General features: G+C 43.9%; 1 protein-coding gene across 1 annotated transcript in view; it reads right to left on the bottom strand.

The window, feature by feature from the left end:
* Positions 1-290: 290 nt before the first annotated feature.
* LOC117349957 (myosin-7) overlaps positions 291-17,698 on the bottom strand; it is a 38,078-nt gene continuing 20,670 nt past the window's right edge. The window contains exons 22-40 of the mRNA XM_033923751.1: positions 17,254-17,509; positions 14,830-15,072; positions 14,562-14,738; positions 14,286-14,431; positions 14,015-14,105; positions 13,107-13,496; positions 12,687-12,813; positions 9,408-9,526; positions 9,003-9,199; positions 8,002-8,185; positions 7,428-7,593; positions 7,143-7,267; positions 6,320-6,628; positions 5,470-5,673; positions 3,578-3,703; positions 2,218-2,493; positions 1,319-1,414; positions 1,049-1,186; positions 291-399 (exon numbers count right to left, since the gene is read on the bottom strand). Coding sequence (XP_033779642.1) covers positions 379-399; positions 1,049-1,186; positions 1,319-1,414; positions 2,218-2,493; positions 3,578-3,703; positions 5,470-5,673; positions 6,320-6,628; positions 7,143-7,267; positions 7,428-7,593; positions 8,002-8,185; positions 9,003-9,199; positions 9,408-9,526; positions 12,687-12,813; positions 13,107-13,496; positions 14,015-14,105; positions 14,286-14,431; positions 14,562-14,738; positions 14,830-15,072; positions 17,254-17,509 — 3,391 coding nt within the window. The 3' untranslated portion in view covers positions 291-378. The remainder of the gene's footprint in view (positions 400-1,048; positions 1,187-1,318; positions 1,415-2,217; positions 2,494-3,577; positions 3,704-5,469; positions 5,674-6,319; positions 6,629-7,142; positions 7,268-7,427; positions 7,594-8,001; positions 8,186-9,002; positions 9,200-9,407; positions 9,527-12,686; positions 12,814-13,106; positions 13,497-14,014; positions 14,106-14,285; positions 14,432-14,561; positions 14,739-14,829; positions 15,073-17,253; positions 17,510-17,698) is intronic.

The raw sequence follows: 17,698 nt of genomic DNA on the forward strand, positions 1-17,698 counted from the left end.
GCTTTGTAAAAGTATTCACGGGTGTATAAAAGGATTTCTCCTGTGTTTGGAAAAGATGAATTCCCTTCGCCTGCAACACCTCAGGGTCTTGGAGCAATAGTTTCCGCTAGGCAGCTTCTAGAAACTTCCACACATATGTGTGTGTGTTTGTATGTGCCTGCGGCTTGCATGCATGTGCCCAGAACTGACAGTCCAAGGGTCTGCAGTCTGCTGCAAGACAGAATCTGATACGGGTATTTATTTCTTTTTGAGAATTTTAGCCCCAGAGAGAGAGAGACAGAGAGAGATGAGCAGATTCTAAATACAGCTTTATTCTACAGAAATAGAAAGAAAAGAAGAGAGCGAGACCTCAGCGACAGACAGCTCCGCAACGACTGCTTATTCTTCAGTCATTCCTTTCTGCAAACACAACCAACACAAGGTAACAAGGGTGAGTAAATGTGTTTGTGTGTGCACCCCTAGACCTGTTCTTAGGGTTACTATATTTTTCTTCGGGAAACCCCAGACACATGACCCCGCCCAGTTCCACCCCCACCCCCACAAAACCTCCTTTATTCTTCTGGACAAACTGCAGCTGCATCTGGAGGGCCTGGAGCATGCGCAGATGTGTGTGATGTCATCCCCACATAATCAGAGGCCCTTCCGATGTGGCCAGAGCTTGTCGGGGCTTTCCAAAGCCCAGACAAATGCCAGGTTTTGGAAAGTCCACTCTAAAAAGAGGACATGTCTGGGTTTTCCCGGACATCTGGTAACCCTGCCTGTTCTGAACTCCCAAATCCAGCCACTTACTCACACTGTCAGGATCAAGTCCAGCTCTGCCAACTCAGTCTTAGTTCCAGCCCTTCTGCTGCAGGCTTTGTGTCAGCCCGGCCCCTGTAACCCAAGTTTAGCAACTCCCTTTCACTCCCCTGCAGGCCCCACATCCAGCAGCAGGTCTGGCCCTTCCCAGGCAATTACAGATGTGGTTTTTCCCGCATTCCCATGTTCCCTCTCTTGCACTTCCATATCCAGCCCCTCCCCATAACCTCATGTGGCCTCTGGTAGTTACCTTGGTGATACTCATGTCACGGCTCTTGGCACGCAATTTGTTGACCTGTGACTCTGCGATGTCGGCCCTCTCCTCTGCCTCGTCCAGCTCGTGCTGAACCTTCCGATACTTTCCGAGATTGCTGTTGGCCTGTTCCTCCTGGGGAAGAGAAGAAGACAGAGGGATGGATAGGAGATAGAGTGAACAGGGAACAATCCTTTGGGATACCAGAGAAACACGGAAATAGAAACAGAGAGCGACAGAGATAGCATGAGGCCTAGAGGGACTCACAGCCTCCTCCGCCTGTCTCTTGTACGCCTTCACTTTGAGCTGTAGCTTGTCCACCAGATCCTGAAGCCGAGCCAGGTTCTTCCTGTCCTCTTCCGTCTGTGGGGAGAAAAGAAAGTAGGAATGGTGGGTGGAGACAGACAGGTAATAACCCAGTGAACTCAGAAGTGATCCAAGTTTATTATGTTTTTGCTACCCCGCACCTTGGTGAAAACCTTCAGGGTGGCTTCCAGTCTACAGTGTAGTAAGATACATACAGTGGTTACTATAGTCATAGTTGGATGTAACAAACTGGTACATAAGTAGGTCAAGGATGAATTACATAGTATGAAAGGAAGGAGGGGAGGGAGAAAACATATGGAGGGTTCCATGTTACTTGATGCCCTCTGCATCAGCAAAGAGGACTGTTTTTAGGTTTACCTTGAACTTATCAGTAGAGGTTAATGACTGTAATGACAGTGATACAGAGTAGAGAATGACAAGGGGACAAATTTGTCTCCATCCTTGCAGGAACTCAATTTCCCTGTCCCATCCCCATGAGTTTTGTCGCTGTTCCTGCCCCATTCCTGCAAGCTCTGCCTTAACCACACAAGTCTCAAACACTTATGATTTTAAAGTATTTGAGGCTTGTACAGATTAGGACAGAGTTTGCAGGAATGGGGCAGGGACAGGAAAAGAACTCACCGGGTGGGAAAATGAGTTCCCATGGGGACAGGGAAAATTTTGTCCTCGTGTCATTCTCTAGTAGAGAGTTCCACAGCTTTGGTGCCTTGATAGCAAAGATGGCGTCCCTAACATGTTTGTGGACTATTTCCCTGTGGGATAGGACAGTAAGGAGTTGTAGAAGTGATCCCGTTGTATTAAGCTGTGCATCAGAATGCTACCGAAAAAAGGGTGCTTACCTGGTAGGTGAGCTCCTTGACGCGCCTCTCGTATTTGCGTAGGCCCTTCACGGACTCGGCGTTACGCTTCTGCTCGGCTTCCAGTTCATTCTCCAGCTCTCGCACACGGGCCTCCAGCTTCTGTAGCTGCTTCTTGCCACCCTTCAGGGCGATCTGCTCAGCCTCATCCAGCCGCTGCTGCAGGTCCTTGATGGTTTGCTCCATGTTCTTCTTCATCCGCTCCAGGTGGGCGCTGGTGTCCTGCTCCTTCTTCAGCTCCTCCGCCATCATGGCTGCCTGATGAGTCGAGGAAACATGGAAAAGGGAGAGAGAAAGCAGAGGAAGGAGAGATATATAGAGAGAACAAAGAGAGAAAAGAAAATGTAGAGACAAATAGGGAGAGAAGAGGAAGCACAGAAAGACAGAAGATGGGAGGGAGATAAAAAGAGGGAGAAACAGAAATGGAAATAGGTAGGAGGGGAAGGAGACAGAGAAGGTGTTTATGAGCAAAAGACAAAGAAGGAGAAAAGAGGGAGAGAAAGCAGTAAGGGAATAGTATGATACCTTATAAATTATTTAACCTTTGCAAGCATATATGTTAAAAAAGTTAAGTTGATTTATTGTGAACTGTTCTGAGCCTTTGGTATGATATGGTATGCAAAATTTGTTATTTCTATACTGTTTAAAACTAAACGGTTTACATAATTTACATACATAATTTTAAAACAAAAACATGATAAAATAAACATACAAACAGTCCTCAAAAGTCATATCTACAAAATAATATCATAACTTGCATAGTAAAAATTATGAACAGAGGAAAATTATTGGCTAGGAAAAGGCATCTACAAATAACTGTGTCTTATGTTAATAATGTTAATTTATTTATGATGCTTTGATAAAGAGCCCCTCTGCAGAACTGCTCACTGACAACTAGATCAGCTTTCAGACATCTGTCTGCATCTGGGATGCTGGAATCTGGGAAGTTAGGTCTGGGACTAGAATCAGTGAGGACCACCCATGACTGCACAGCGGGTGAGGAATGGGCTAGGTCTGGGTCTAGAATTGGGGAGGAGGACCACCCATGACTGCACAGCGGGTGAGGGAGGGGCTAGGTCTGGGTCTAGAATTGGGGAGGAGGACCACCCATGACTGCACAGCGGGTGAGGGAGGGGCTAGGTCTGGGACTAGAATCGGTGAAGAGGACCACCCATGACTGCACAGCAGGTGAGGGAGGGGCTAATTCTGGGACTAGAACCAGTGGGGATGACCACTCGCAGTTGTTCTTGTCCCTCTGTGGGAACAGAAGATCTCGGGTACCAGTGAGGGTGTGAGGGAGGGGATGCACCAGCGCAGCAGCTACTTGCCCTCAGGTACTTACATCAGTAATAGCTTTCTTGGCCTTCTCCTCTGCGTTGCGGCACTCCTGCACAGACTCCTCCACTTCTGTCTGCAGCTGAGAGATGTCCGTTTCCATTTTCTTCTTCTGATTGATCAGGCTGGTGTTCTGGATGGATAGACAAGAGAACCTGTACTGAGTGCAATTCGACCCAGAGCTGGGACTGAAAACTTCCCCCCCCCCCAACAGCACGCTTTGCATTTTAAGACAGGCTATGATTATATGAGCCATTTAAGGATGAGACACCATATCAAGGATTACATAGAAACAAAAACAACAAAAAATAAAGGCAGATAAAGACCTTATGACCTATCTAGTCTGCATATCCATGGTTGTTAGATGTCATTTCTCACTTACTAATGTGTCTTGATGATTTAATGCCAGTTAATTGTTTATTTCTTATCATTTGTATTTTGTGAACTGCCTTGTATTCATGGTCGAACACTGGACAACTCGGTTTAAACTGAAACTAAATCCAGAAAAGACTAAACACTTCCTTGCAAGCCCCAATCACAAATTAACGACCACCACCCTACAACTCAACGGTCTAACTTACCCTATTAATCCCACCATCAAAATCCTTGGAGTCATCCTAGACCGCTGCTTGACCTTCGAAGATCACACCAATGCCCAGGTCAAAAAATGTTTTCATACCCTCTGGAAACTCCGCACCATCAAACATTACTTCAACTTCCTCTCCTTCAGACTGCTGGTCCAATCCCTAATCTTAAGCACCCTGGATTACTGCAATATTATATATTTGGGCTCCTACAAGAAAACCATCAAACGTCTAAGACTCATTCAAAACTAATCTATGGCCTCAAAAAGTCATACCATATCAGCCCTTACTACAGAAAACTTCACTGGTTGCCACTAGAAGCGAGAATCATCTTCAAATTCGCCTGCTTCTGCTTCAAAACCCTAACTGGCTTATCCCCGATATATCTCTCTCACCACTTTGCGTTCCCAGATACCACTCGCACACGCAATGCCTATCAGTTTACCTACCCATCCCTAAAGGGATGCACCTAGAAAAGATTCCTTAATAGAACTCTCTCATTCCAAGCTGGCAGATGGACAGATTGCCTGATCACCCTCATCTCATCTGCCCCATCTTACTCATACTTCAGGAAATCTCTCAAATCTTACCTCTATGATAAATTTCTCGAACCCCTCCCCCTCCAAATAACCAAACCCTCCCACCTCTTCTCCCCTGATCTCTCTCGTACCGTTTCTTTCACTGTATAAATATCGCTGCTGTAGATGTACAGACTCCTGCACTGTAATTCTGCTTTGCTTTCCGCATTTTTAACACCTATGCTAAATATGTACAGTCCCTGCATTGTAATTTGCTCTCAACTGCATAGTATATTCCCTTACATTGTATCTTCGCTGTATATGTACAGTCTCTTACATTGTAAACCGCTCTGAACTGTTTGTGGTATTGCGGTATACAAAAATAAAGTTATTATTACAACTTATTAACTAAGGGCCAAATTTAATATCTGCGGCAATTGAGGGTTAAAATGACTTTCCCAAGACCTCAGAGAATGTCAGCAGCAGAAGCAGGATTTGAACCCTCGCCTCCCTGGTTCTCAGGCCTCTGCTCTAACTACTAGGCTGCTCCTAGTTGGATGTAGGAAGAATTATTAGTGAATCAAGGGAGGCTGTCTGATCAGAGAGGAACCACTAATGGTCAGATCTCAATATGGAAAGAACCATTAAAATATAAGGGGGAAAAGTTTAAACTCATAGTGAACCATTACAGGATGTGGAGGCTGGATCTGGAAAGATCCATTAATTAGGATGAAACATCAGTAAATAGGGTTGGCTCCAGGCTGGAAGAAATTAGAGAAGGTGGGAGAGTTCCTCACCTGTGAGTGGAGCAACTGCACTCTCTCACTTGTTTCGATCAACTCCTGCTCTGCCAATTTACGGGCTCGTTCTGTCTGTTCCACGATGGCCCTCAGCTCCTCCAGCTCAGCCTGCAGCAGGTTGTTCCGCCTCTCCACAAGAGCGATGTTCTCTTTCAGGTCCTCATTGGTTCGGAGAACGTCATCCAATTGAATTTGTGTATCCTAGTTACAGAAGAGAGAATGAGTGTGTTTTTTTTGGAGATTTCCCTGAGCATAGAAACATGGTGGCAGATAAGAGCCAAATGGCCCATCCAGTCTGCCTATCTGCAGAAACCATTATCTCTTCCTCTCTCTAAGAGATCCCATCTGTCTATCCCACACTTTCTTGAATTCAGACACAGTCTCTGCTTCCACAACCTCTTCCAGGAGATTGTTCCAAGCATCTACCACCCTTTCTGTAAAAAAGTATGTCCTTAGATTACTCCTGAGCTTATCACCTCTTAACTTCATCCTAAGCCATCTCATTCCAGAGCTTCCTTTCAAATGAAAGAGACTCGACTCATGCGCATTTACATCACGTAGGTATTTAAACGTCTCTATCATAACTCCCCTCTCTCGCCTTTCCTCCAAAATATACAGATTGAGATCTTTAAGTCTGTCCCCATACACCTTATGATGAAGACTATGCACATAGTAACATAATAGCAATAGTATATGATGGCAGATTAATTCCCACATGGTCTGAAGAGGAAAACAGTATCTCCTACCACCATATTGTGAAAAGACAGAAGATTGTCTATGAATATGCTATCAAGGGGTGTTTTTTATGTCACCACTTAATGCATGTATAGTGAGGAGACCCCAGTACCTTCAGATAACCTTGCAGGGCCTTCACTTGTTTCTGAGCTTCAGCCGCCATCCTGTTGGCCTGGCTGAGCTGGATCTCCATCTCATTCAGATCCCCTTCCATTTTCTTCTTAATCCTCAGAGCTTCATTTTTGCTCCTGGTTTCTGCCTCAAGTGATGTCTGCAGGGAATCCATCACTCGCTGGTGGTTCCTCTTGGCCTGCTCCATCTCCTCGTCCTTCTCTGCCAGCTTCCGCTCAAAGTCTGCCTTCAGCTGATGTAACTCCAGCTGTGCCCGCAGGATCTTTCCTTCCTCGTGCTCCAGTGAAGCCTGGATAGGGAGAGAAAAGTATAATCATTTGGACTTCTGCTGCTTGTGGGAACATTAGACAATTTAATCAGGTGGTTGAGTTTGAAGAAGACCAGCTGTCTGTTGAGTTCAACCTGTATTAGATCAGACAGGTGTATGATACTAATCAAACATCACATTGTGAAAAGTAGGGGATATCTAGATGGGCATGAGATTATTCAGTAATGAAACTTTACTACTTTTGTAATCCTGGAATAGATGGGCATTTGTTATGTAAACCATTTTGATTGTACCACAGAAAGGTGGCATATCAAGAATATAATAAAAGTGAGGGAGATTCTTCAGATGGACTCCAAAGTCACAGACATCCCTTTAAAAATCACAGAGAGAATAAGGATAGATCAGCTTCCCCACACCAAGGCAGTATCACAGACCAATAGAAAAAAAAAGAATGGCTAAATGGAAAACTGCACATCCACTTCTGTTTCAGAGTATTTTTCAGATTCAGAAGGTACACCTTTGGTCAACTCATTACCTCAGCTTCTTCCAGAGCTGCCTGCAGCTCCATCTTCTCCTGGTCCAGCTGCTTCCGGACCTTCTCCAGCTCATGGATGCACTTCCCGCTTGCTCCCAACTGCTCTGTGAGATCTGAGATCTCCTCTGGAAGATAAACAGAAAGACTTATTGTGAAGGGCCAGAACAAGACTGCCATGCTGAGGATGTTCATAAAAGTATCCTATTAGACTGAGGTCTTCCACAACTAAATATCATATCAGCATATACACCATCCCAGAATCTCCACTTATGATCACATTCTCACCTTGCAGGTTCTTGTTCTCTCTCTTGAAGGTCTCCAGATGTTCCAGAGACTCCTCATAAGCGTTCTTCAACTTAAAGAGCTCAGTACTAAGAGATCGGGCTTCTTTCTGGGAGGCTTCCAGCTCTGTCTGGGACTCCTCAAACTTCTGCTTCCACTCAGAGAGGATCTGGGAGTCAGAAAGCAGAGGGCAAACGTCTATTACCTGTGATGCCAGATGCTACAGCCCAACCAAACCAACCAAGACTATGTATCTGAGCACTGAATCAGACTCTCTACCCTTAGTTCTCTCTGTTGTGACTTTCCCTTACATTGAATTCATATCCCAGCAACTTCTCTCTTGACTCACAAATTCTTGTCTTCATACTTTTCTTCCTCTCTTTTGCTTTTCTGTGCTTCTTTAATTCTCTTTCTGAAACTCTCTCTCTTTCACGCTTCTCTCCTACTGTTCCTGTTGCATGCTATTTCATTTTCTCCTCTCCTATTTGGGTTACTTTCTTCTGCTCCCTCGCATACTACAACCCCTCCTGGTCCTTTTCTCTCTTTCTAAGCTTGGGGTGCCATATTCTTCCCAAACCTTGTCAAAGTTCCTCTGCTTTTTGTCCAGAGCTGCAGCAGCTGCGTTAGACCTCTCCAGATCCACCATCAAGTCTTCAATCTCATTCTGCAGTCGGTGCTTGGTCTTCTCTAGGGAGGAGCACTTGGCGTTCACGGCCTCTACAGCCTCTTCTGCATCCTGTAGCCGCTGGGCCAGCTTCTTTCTGTCAGAGAACCATGGAAAGGGAGAGAGGGGCAACAATTAATGACAGAAGTCAATAGAAGCTATCCGTGCCAAAGAAACATACGAGAATACTTACTTGAAGAATCATTACCGAGGGGTCTGTAGATAGCAATGTTTCAATACCAAGAAACCATTGAGGAATCAGTATTAATGGGTTGACAGAGAGGATTCTGTCAATGTGGAGTAACCACAGCTTTGGGGGTGGGGTGGGGATATAGCTGTGCGCTCTTCCCCTTTCTCATTACCTGATTCCTGGTCCTCTCCCCCGTTTGGCTGGAAGCGGTGACTCTGCCAACAGAGAAACCTTTTGTTCGTCTTATATATTCCAATCCAAAACATAAAAGCAAACAAAAAGTTTCTCTGTTAGAAGAAGAAACGGTGATCGTGGCAAGCGAGACGGATAAAGAAGGGACAGTGTGACAAGGAGGACCCCTCTCCCCAGCCTTTCTTCTCTATACTAAGGGCTACCGCTTCTTCCTTGACCTCACCATCTATAGCCATGGTCCAGGGAGGAAGATGTGAGAAAACAAAAGGAAGTTGCTAGACTATTCTCTGTGTTTGGAATATGAAAATGGAATGTTGTACTTCTGTCATTCTATCTGGCAGAAAGATAGGCACCATTTTCTTTTCTTCAACACTCTGCTTGGCAACTATATTTTGTATTTTCCCTTGTGGGGGAGGAAGAATTATCAGTGGCTTGGTACACCCTTTCCCTTTCTCTTTGCCTGTACATCAGAATAATTAGAAGGAAGATACAAGATATAATTTACTTCTGTTTAGGATGAAAAAACACTCACTTGGCCTCCTCCAACTCCTCGGTTCTTTGGATGGCATCTGTCTCGTACTTGGTCCGCCACTGTGCCACCTCAGAGTTGGCCTTGGAGAGAGTACGCTGGAGCTCCGCTTTGGCTTCCTGCTCCTCCTCATACTGCTCCCGCAGCAGGTCGCAATCATGCCGGGCAGACTGAAGAGCGTGTGCCAGAGCGTTCTTGGCCTAGTGGTGTTAAAAGAGTGAGAAATCAATATAACAAATCAACTTTCTCCCTTTCCTTTTTTTCTGTCCCCTTCTCCCAACTTCCAAAGAGATCAGGGCCTGGTTCAAAATGGTTTCTACGCTAAGGCACCTTCCAGTGGGAACTTTGAGGCAAGAATAGTAGCCAGTCAAACCACATGACCTGGAGGGAAGGTGACTTAAGACTTGCCTTGCCTTCCTCTTCCAGTTGCCTCTTGAGGTCTTCCAGTTGTTGGGTGTAGGTCTGTTTGCCACGGGTCAGTTGGGAGACCAGGGATTCTTTCTCTTCCAGGCGCCTGGAAAGCTCGCCTGTAGATGAAGTGGTGCAAATAGAAATAAAGACGGGGAAATCTCTTAAAAGGATGGTGTATTGTAACAGGCTGTCTAAACTGTGCAGAAAATATGCACCTAAGTTATGCCAACGGTCAAAGGGAAAGGAACGTGTTCACATTCTCTTTGAAAACCACTGACACAAAATGCACCGTTTACTCTTCCTATTTAGTACCCGCTAAATTTTCAAGATAATTTACATGCAGCCTTTTTAAAATCCTAAAGAATGCATTTAAACACTAACTATATCTCCTGGAATGCCTATGGGTAAAATGGAATTATGCTAAAACTTTTATCTGCATATAAGGTGGGCTATTTGATAACAAGCCAAGAAAAGTAGGACCAGATAAATGGTCTTCCAAAAAAGGGGGGAAGGAGACTGAAAAGGTCCAGGCAACAATTTTATTAAATAATAGGTTAAAAGATTTCTCAATGTCTGCCACAAAGCTATGTCTCAACACAGGGCTAGGTTTCAGCACTTAGAAGCCTGCATCAGGAGTCATAATCTTGTGGTAAACCCACAGTCATATAAATATAAGTGAATACACACAACCTTGGAAACACAAACAGGCACAAACCTTTGTGGCTGTAATGCTCAACACTGTTGTTATAACCCAACTGTATTCTGTGCAGGACCATTTCTTAGAAACATAGAAACATGACGGCAGATAAAGGCCAAATGGCTCATCTAGTCTGCCCATCTACAGTAACCATTATCTTTTTCTCTTTCCGAGAGATCCCACTTGCCTATCCCAGACCCTTTCAAATTCAGACACGGTCTCTGTTTCAACTACCTCTTCCGGGAGACTGTTCCATGCTTCTACCACCCTTTCCATAAAAAAGTGTTTCCTCAGATTACTCCGGAGCCTATCGCCTCTTAACTCCATCCTATGCCCTCTCATTGCAGAGTTTCCTTTCAAATGAAAATGACTCGACTCAAGCACATTTATATTAGGTAGGCATTTATACGACATATCATATCTGTTGTTTTGGATTTTTTTTTTTTGTTGTTGTTATACACATAAACCTCTGTTCTTTGTGTGCAAGTGGCCTTAAAATTACCCCCTTCCTCCATGGAGTCAATTTTCATAGGGTTCAAGACACCTAAATCAATCTCTTTGAAAACTGATTGAGGATGAGCTCTTAACTTTGCCATCCTTTTTTCATTTGGAACTAAATTTAGAAGCATAAAAAAATGAGTGGCCACAGGGGTGAAACTAGACCATGGATCTTAGCGCTGATTTTAAGCACCGGGAGGTTGATATTCAGACGATTTCACTGGTTAACTTGGGGAGTAATTTTAAAATTTCTCAAGCCACACGTAAACAAGTCCTGCTCCAGTTAAAGAGAGGAATCATCAGACCAGCTTAAAATTTTAACTGGTAGTTCAAAAACCACTGTCCTAAAAGTTAACCAAATCAGTGATCCAGTTAAACCTAGACTATAATTTTCTTGACTTAACTGGTTATAGAATTTGAATATCTGGTTATTTTTTTAACCATATACTCCTCAGTGGAGTGCCGCAGGGGTTTGTACTGGGACCGGTGCTATTTAACTTATTTATAAATGATCTGGAAATTGGAATGAGTGAGGTGATTAAATTTGCATATAACACTAAACTGTTCAAAGTTGTTACAACGCATGCGGATTGTGAAAAATTAGAAGACTGGGCAGATGAAATTTAATGTGGACAAATGCAAAGTGATGCACATTGGGAAGAATAACCTGAATCACAGTTACCTGATGCTAGGGTCCACCTTGGAGGTTAGTGCCCAAGAAAAGGATCTGGGTATCATTGTAGACAATATGATGAAACCTTCTGCCCAATGTGTGGCAGCGGCCAAAAAAGCAAATAGGATGCTGGGAATTATTTAAAAAGGGATGGTTAACAAGACTAAGAATGTCATAATGCCCCTGTATCGCTCCATGGTGCGACCTCATCTGGAGTATTGCGTTCAGTTCTGGTCTCCTTAGCTCAAGAAAGATATAGTGGCGCTAGAAAAGGTTCAAAGAAGAGCGACCAAGATGATAAAGGGGATGAAGCTCCTCTCGTATGAGGAAAGACTAAAATGGTTAGGGCTCTTCAGTTTGGAAAAGAGACGGCTGAGGGAAGACATGATTGAAGTCTACAAAATCTTGAGTGGAGTAGAACAGGTACAAGTGGATTGACTTTTCACTCCGTCAAAAATGACAAAGACTAGGGGACACTCGATGAAGTTACAGGGAAATACTCTTAAAACCAACAGGAGGAAATTTTTTTCCACTCAGAGAATAGTTAAGTTCTGGAACACGTTGCCAGAGGTTGTGGTAAGAGCAGATAGCTTAGCTGGTTTTAAGAAAGGTTTGGATAAGTTCCTGGAGGAAAAGTCCATAGTCTGTTATTGAGAAAGACACGGGGGAAGCCATTGCTTGCCCTGTATTGGTATCATGGAATATTGCTACACCTTGGGTTTTGGCCAGGTACTAGTGACTTGGATTGGCCACCCTTAGAACGGGCTACTGGGCTTGATGGACCATTGGTCTGACCCAGTAAGGCTATTCTTATGACTTCTAAGTGCACAAATGTAGACAAAAGAAATCCAGGACTAAATTTGTGAACCTTTTACTGGCCTGCAGTTTAACATGCAGTATTTTACAGAGGCCACAGGGTCCTGACAGGGAGTCAGAGGTAGGGTTACCAGACATACGGATTTCCCCGGACATCTCCTCCTTTTGAGGACATGTCCGGGGGTCCAGATCACTTTTCAAAACCCGGCACTTTGTCCAGGTTTTGAAAACCTTCTCGATGCTTCCTGACAATATCGCATCGAGAAGGGCATCCGTTAATGCTCAGATGCCATCTGGGGTTGGGGTTGGGGCTGGGGGGGGGGGGGGACGGAATTGACACGGTCCTGGGGGCGTGGTCATGGGTCTGGATTTTCCCAAAGGAGAATCTGGTAACCCTATTCAGAGGGTCCTGGTTACTAATCTGTCATTTTGAATAAAAATGATTCATGTGTTGGCATTAAAGCAGGTTAGTAAACCTAGCCCTAAATTTAGGTGAATTTAGAAGATTAGTATTTGTTGAAAATCAACCTCTATCTATTTTATGCTCCTCTATGGCTTACAGGGCCCAGTGAGCCTCTGAAGGGTGACTTACCATTCTCTGTCTGAAGCTTAGCCCTCTGAGTGGTTAACTCATTCACAGCCCGCTGTGCTTCCTCTGACTTTGTTCTGTGTTCATTCATCTGGTCCTCCAGTGTGCGGCACATCTTTTCCAGGTTGGCCTGAAAACCGAAGGGTACGAATTAGCGATGGGAAGGAAAGACAGCAAAGCATGCAGGGGGGAAAGAAGAGACCCGAGAGGGAGACAGACAGAAAAGGCAGAGATGCAAGTAGAAGGAAGCAGAGAAGAAAAGACCAGAGTGGGAGGGAAGAGAAAGCAGAGAGACAAGTAAAAAAGAAGAGATGGCATGACAAATGAGGTAGAGAAGATGGAAGGAGAGAGAAAGAAGAAAATGAAGTGAGAAGTAGGGAAAAAGGATGAAAGATAGAGAAAGCGTGTTTGTGTCATAGACACCTTGGCTTTGACCAGTTGTTCCATGTTGGAGGCCACGTCATCCAATTCCAGCTTAAACTCGCTCTTTTCCTTCTCCAGCTTCTGTTTCACCCTCTGTAGGTTGTCGATCTGTTCGCTCAGCTCAGCCACAGAGTCTGCATGCTTCTTTCGTAGCGTGGCAGCCGTGGCCTCGTGGTGCAGTGTGGACTCTTCCAGATCCCTCCTCAGCTTCTGGAACTCTGCCTCCCGCTTCTTGTTCATCTCTATCTGGACAGAGGTGGCGCCCCCTGCCTCCTCCAACCGCTCACTGATCTCCTCCAGCTCCCGTGCGAGGTCAGAGCGCAGTTTTTCCACCTTGGCCCGGGCAGTTCTCTCAGCTTCCAGCTCCTCTTCCAGCTCTTCAATACGTGCCTGGAGCACAGAACAGAATGTATTGCAATTATATTCTAGAACTGGGATAAGGTTCTACAGGAAACGACAGAATATTCCCAGAAAGAATTCTAGAAGAATGCAAGAACTGGGCTGCAATGTGGTGAGGTAATAAATTAGAAAACCTTTCTACACCACATGCCATAAAGCACTGGAACTAAATTCTAGAACCTGAAGCACAATGCCTTGGAATGTTGTCTTACAACAGAGAATATACTCCATCAGAATAGAATTCCAGGATGGAAGGGCATGTATTGCTCTGTAATAAAGGTGATTCACCTTAGTTAATGGACTACAAAGAAGGGAATATCAGAATGAAATGCCAGGAAATAAAAGTGGATATTTGTTCGATAAGGCTTAAAATAAGGACAACATTCAATTTAATAATGTTCTAGAACATAATGAAATGTTTCAGTATGTCTTGGTATGGAAAAGTAAAGTAGGACAGACATTGATCTAGAGTGGGTAAACCTCATGGGTAGTCCAGGCTAGCAAATTACCTGCAGCTCCTTTAGCTTCTTCTGAAGTTGGGCAGCCAGGTTCTGTTCATCCTCAATTCTGCTGGATAGCTGGCTTATCTCAAAGTCTTTCCTGACAAGTGATTAAAAACAACAATAAAAAGAAGAAAACAAAGGTGTTTTAATGCTGCTGCTGAAGTGAAAGAGACAATGTTCCTCAAATACTATGCCAGCCATGAGCCGGAAAAGGAATCTCCAACCTTCTGAGCTCAAGTAAGGTTCACTGTCTGAAACATTTCTTAGATTTCCTTACTTCTTAAGTTTTTCCTCCAGCTGGATCTTGTCATTCTCTAGGTCCATGACATTTTCTTGAGTCAATTTCAAGTCCCCTTCCAGCTTCCTCTTGGCCCGTTCCAGATCCATTCGGACTTTCTTTTCTTGTTCCAGGGAACCTTCCAGCTAAGTAACAGAATCAAAGATGGTGTCTCTAGAACTGAAGACCCAACACTCCTAGCTAGGATCAAGCTTATCTCTCCTTCTTAAGGGGTCTCAACTCTAGGAATATTTTACAACCTAATGCTTAACTTACATCATCCACTTGCTGCTCCAGTTTAACTTTGGCTTTGGTCAATGTGTTGACCTTATCTTCCTCAGCCTGAAGGTCATCCAGGGCTTGCTGGTGGGCCTCCTGCAGAGCTTTCTTCTCCTTGGTCAGTTTAGCAATGATCTCATCCAGACCAGCCATCTCCTCAGTGAGGTTTTTGACCTAATGGGTGGGAGAGAGGCAACATAGTCATGAAGCCCATAATAGTTATTTTATGGCCTTAGTCATGGAGAAATTAATGTGAGCTCCTCACCTTGTTCTCTGTGGCATGTTTCTCTTTTTCCACCTTGGCCAGGGTTAGCTCAAGGTCATCAATGTCCTTCTTGAGCTCAGCGCACTCATCCTCCAGCTTCCTCTTTTTGGCAGTCAGCTCAGCGTTCATCTCTTCCTCATCCTCCAGCCGCTCCGTCTGTTCCTTCAGCTTAGCTTCCAGTTGGATTTTGTTCTTGATAAGTTGATCGCAGCGCTCCTCTGCATCTGCTAGGTTATCTTGCTCCTGGGGGTACACAGTAGCACGGGCCATGAGCAAAGAAAGTAATAAATCCCAGGCCCCACCCCTTTATACTGATGAAAACACATCTCAAACCAGTTCCCTATTCTAGATCTTGGTTTCCAGTGAAAGAAGGAAAGAAGCCTACTAAATCCAGTTTTCAACACACAAGTGAATAGGAGTTTCATGGGATGAGAAGCACAGCCACCAAGTAGATACCAAAGGATGTTTGCCATTGTTAAAGAAAGACCCAGACATACAGCCAGCATTAGGTAGTAGTACAAGGTATTGTAGACATCCCTAGTGGGCGATTCTATAGAGTACACCAAAAATTCTATAACAGGATCTGAGTACCCAGATTGCATTTTAGAATACTAGTGCAAGTTGGCATTTACATTCACCAGGAAGTGATTTCAGAGGGGAGCCAGGCTGGTTTGAGCAGCAGGCTGGAGAAGTTGTTTGTGCTGGCAAAGATTTAAAGAGTTACGGGGTAGGAGATGGGGGTGGGGGTGGGGAGGGTGCGAGGGTGACGTGGGGGGGCTGATAGATGCTGGTGCCCCCACCAAGATGGCACCCGGGGCGGTCTGCACCCCTCACCCCCCTTTACTACCCCACTGAATAAGGGATGACACTATTCTATAACATGTGTGTGTAATTGTGGGAGATGGCTGTGCTTTGCCCATGCTTCACCCATGTGAACACCCTTTTGCATTTTCACACTCTGTAGGTTTTGCGTTGAGGTTATAGAATATCGCTCAGCGCCCAACTAGCACTTATGGATGATTTTGTAACATCCATGTGTGTAAGTGCTGGCATTCTTTTTTTTTTCCCCAATTCTTTATTCTTTTTTAAAACTTACAATAAGTGTAACAATAAATACATCATCTTATACTCAAATACCACACTTAATATACTATTAATGTCCATCACAGAATTAATCCCCCCCTCCCCCCTAATCAATCACAATTTTAACACATAAAATTTCAGTCAGGAATCCCATATCTATATACTAAAATTCATTATCATACCAGACCTCCACCCTCCCCCTCCCGGATGTGCATTTTTAAAATGAAAAAACAATATTTAGACATTACAATATTTTGTTAATGGCTCCCAAGTCTCCTGGAATTTCTTAAAACTTCCTTTCTGAGTAGCTAATGTTCTTTCCATTTTATACATATGACATAAGGAATTCCACCAAAAACTATAGTTAAGCCTCTTCCAATCTTTCCAATTGCTCATTATTTGTTGTATGGCAACTCCTGTCATAATTAGTAAAAGCCTGTTGTTCTTAGATGATATTTGGCTTTTAGCCCTCATTGTCATGCCAAATAACACAGTATCATAGGACAATGCCACTGGATTTTCCAATAAACAATTATTTTGGCCACATATTGATTTCCAAAAATCCAAAATGAATGGACAATAGAACAATAAATGATCTAAAGTCCCTGCTTCGAGATGACAATGCCAACATCTATTTGACTTAGAGCTATCCAACTTTTGTAAACAAACAGGGGTCCAGAACGCTCTATGTAACAAAAAAAACTACGTTTGTCTCATAGATGCTGACACTGTACATCTCATCCTCCAAGTCCAAATTCATGACCACTGAGATGCAGAAATTTGATGCTTAATCTCAATACTCCAAATGTCCCTAAGACCAGTTTTTGGTTTCTTATTTATAAATCCAGCTATCAATTTATACCACTATGCGGCCTGGTGTCCCAGGAAGTCCACCTGAAAGCATAAGAATTCCAAACTATATTGATTATTTAAATTTTTCCATTCAGGGAACCCCACCTGAATGGCCTGCTTCAGTTGCAACCATCTAAAACTTTGTGATTTATTAAGTCCAAATTTATGTTGCAACTGTGAAAATTCAAGCAGCTTACCATTAGATATAACATCATATAAAATACGTATTTCTGCTATTCATTCTATAATCTGAGTCTGCAAATGTTGAGTCCAATTAAGCACAGACGTTATAAAACAAGGGGAATTATGGTCACAGGTAAAGGATGAAACTGGAGATAGTGAAAAGAATAATGCATTAAATAATCTCCGTGATCAATATAAAACCCAATAAAGAAGGAGTCAGATAAAGTAATATGGTTGCAGTTCACTCAACATCCATGATGATCCCTTTCTCTGGACAACTTTTAAACACTAAGGGTGATCACTCACAGCTTGGACTTGAAGCTGCAGGTCATTCTTCTCCTGGAGGAGGGACACCATCTTCTCCTCCAGTTCCTTCCGACGGGCCTCAGACTTCTCCAGGGCCTCTTTCAGCTTCTGGAACTCCTCCTTCATGTTCTGCATCTCCTTTTCCGTCTCTGCACTCTTCAGCAGCGGCTTGATCTTGAAGTAGAGTTTCATCCAGGGCCAGTTCTTCACCACCATGAAAGCACGGATGTTCCACTGGATGACCAATAGGGCATCCCTATATAGGTAAGAGACAGAAAGAGACATGGGGTTGTAGGAGGACCGTATTGATTACAAAATCCTTTGCCCCCAACTGGTACCACATGATATTAAGTCTTCATCTTGTACTATCCCTTTTGAAGGGTCTCTATCCAGAACCTTCCATTGATAGCTGGAAGAATGGATGGATAGAACTTTGGATGGAAAA

This window comes from Geotrypetes seraphini, chromosome 16 (assembly GCF_902459505.1).
Source record: "Geotrypetes seraphini chromosome 16, aGeoSer1.1, whole genome shotgun sequence".
In the NCBI taxonomy this organism is placed as follows: Eukaryota; Metazoa; Chordata; class Amphibia; order Gymnophiona; family Dermophiidae; genus Geotrypetes; species Geotrypetes seraphini.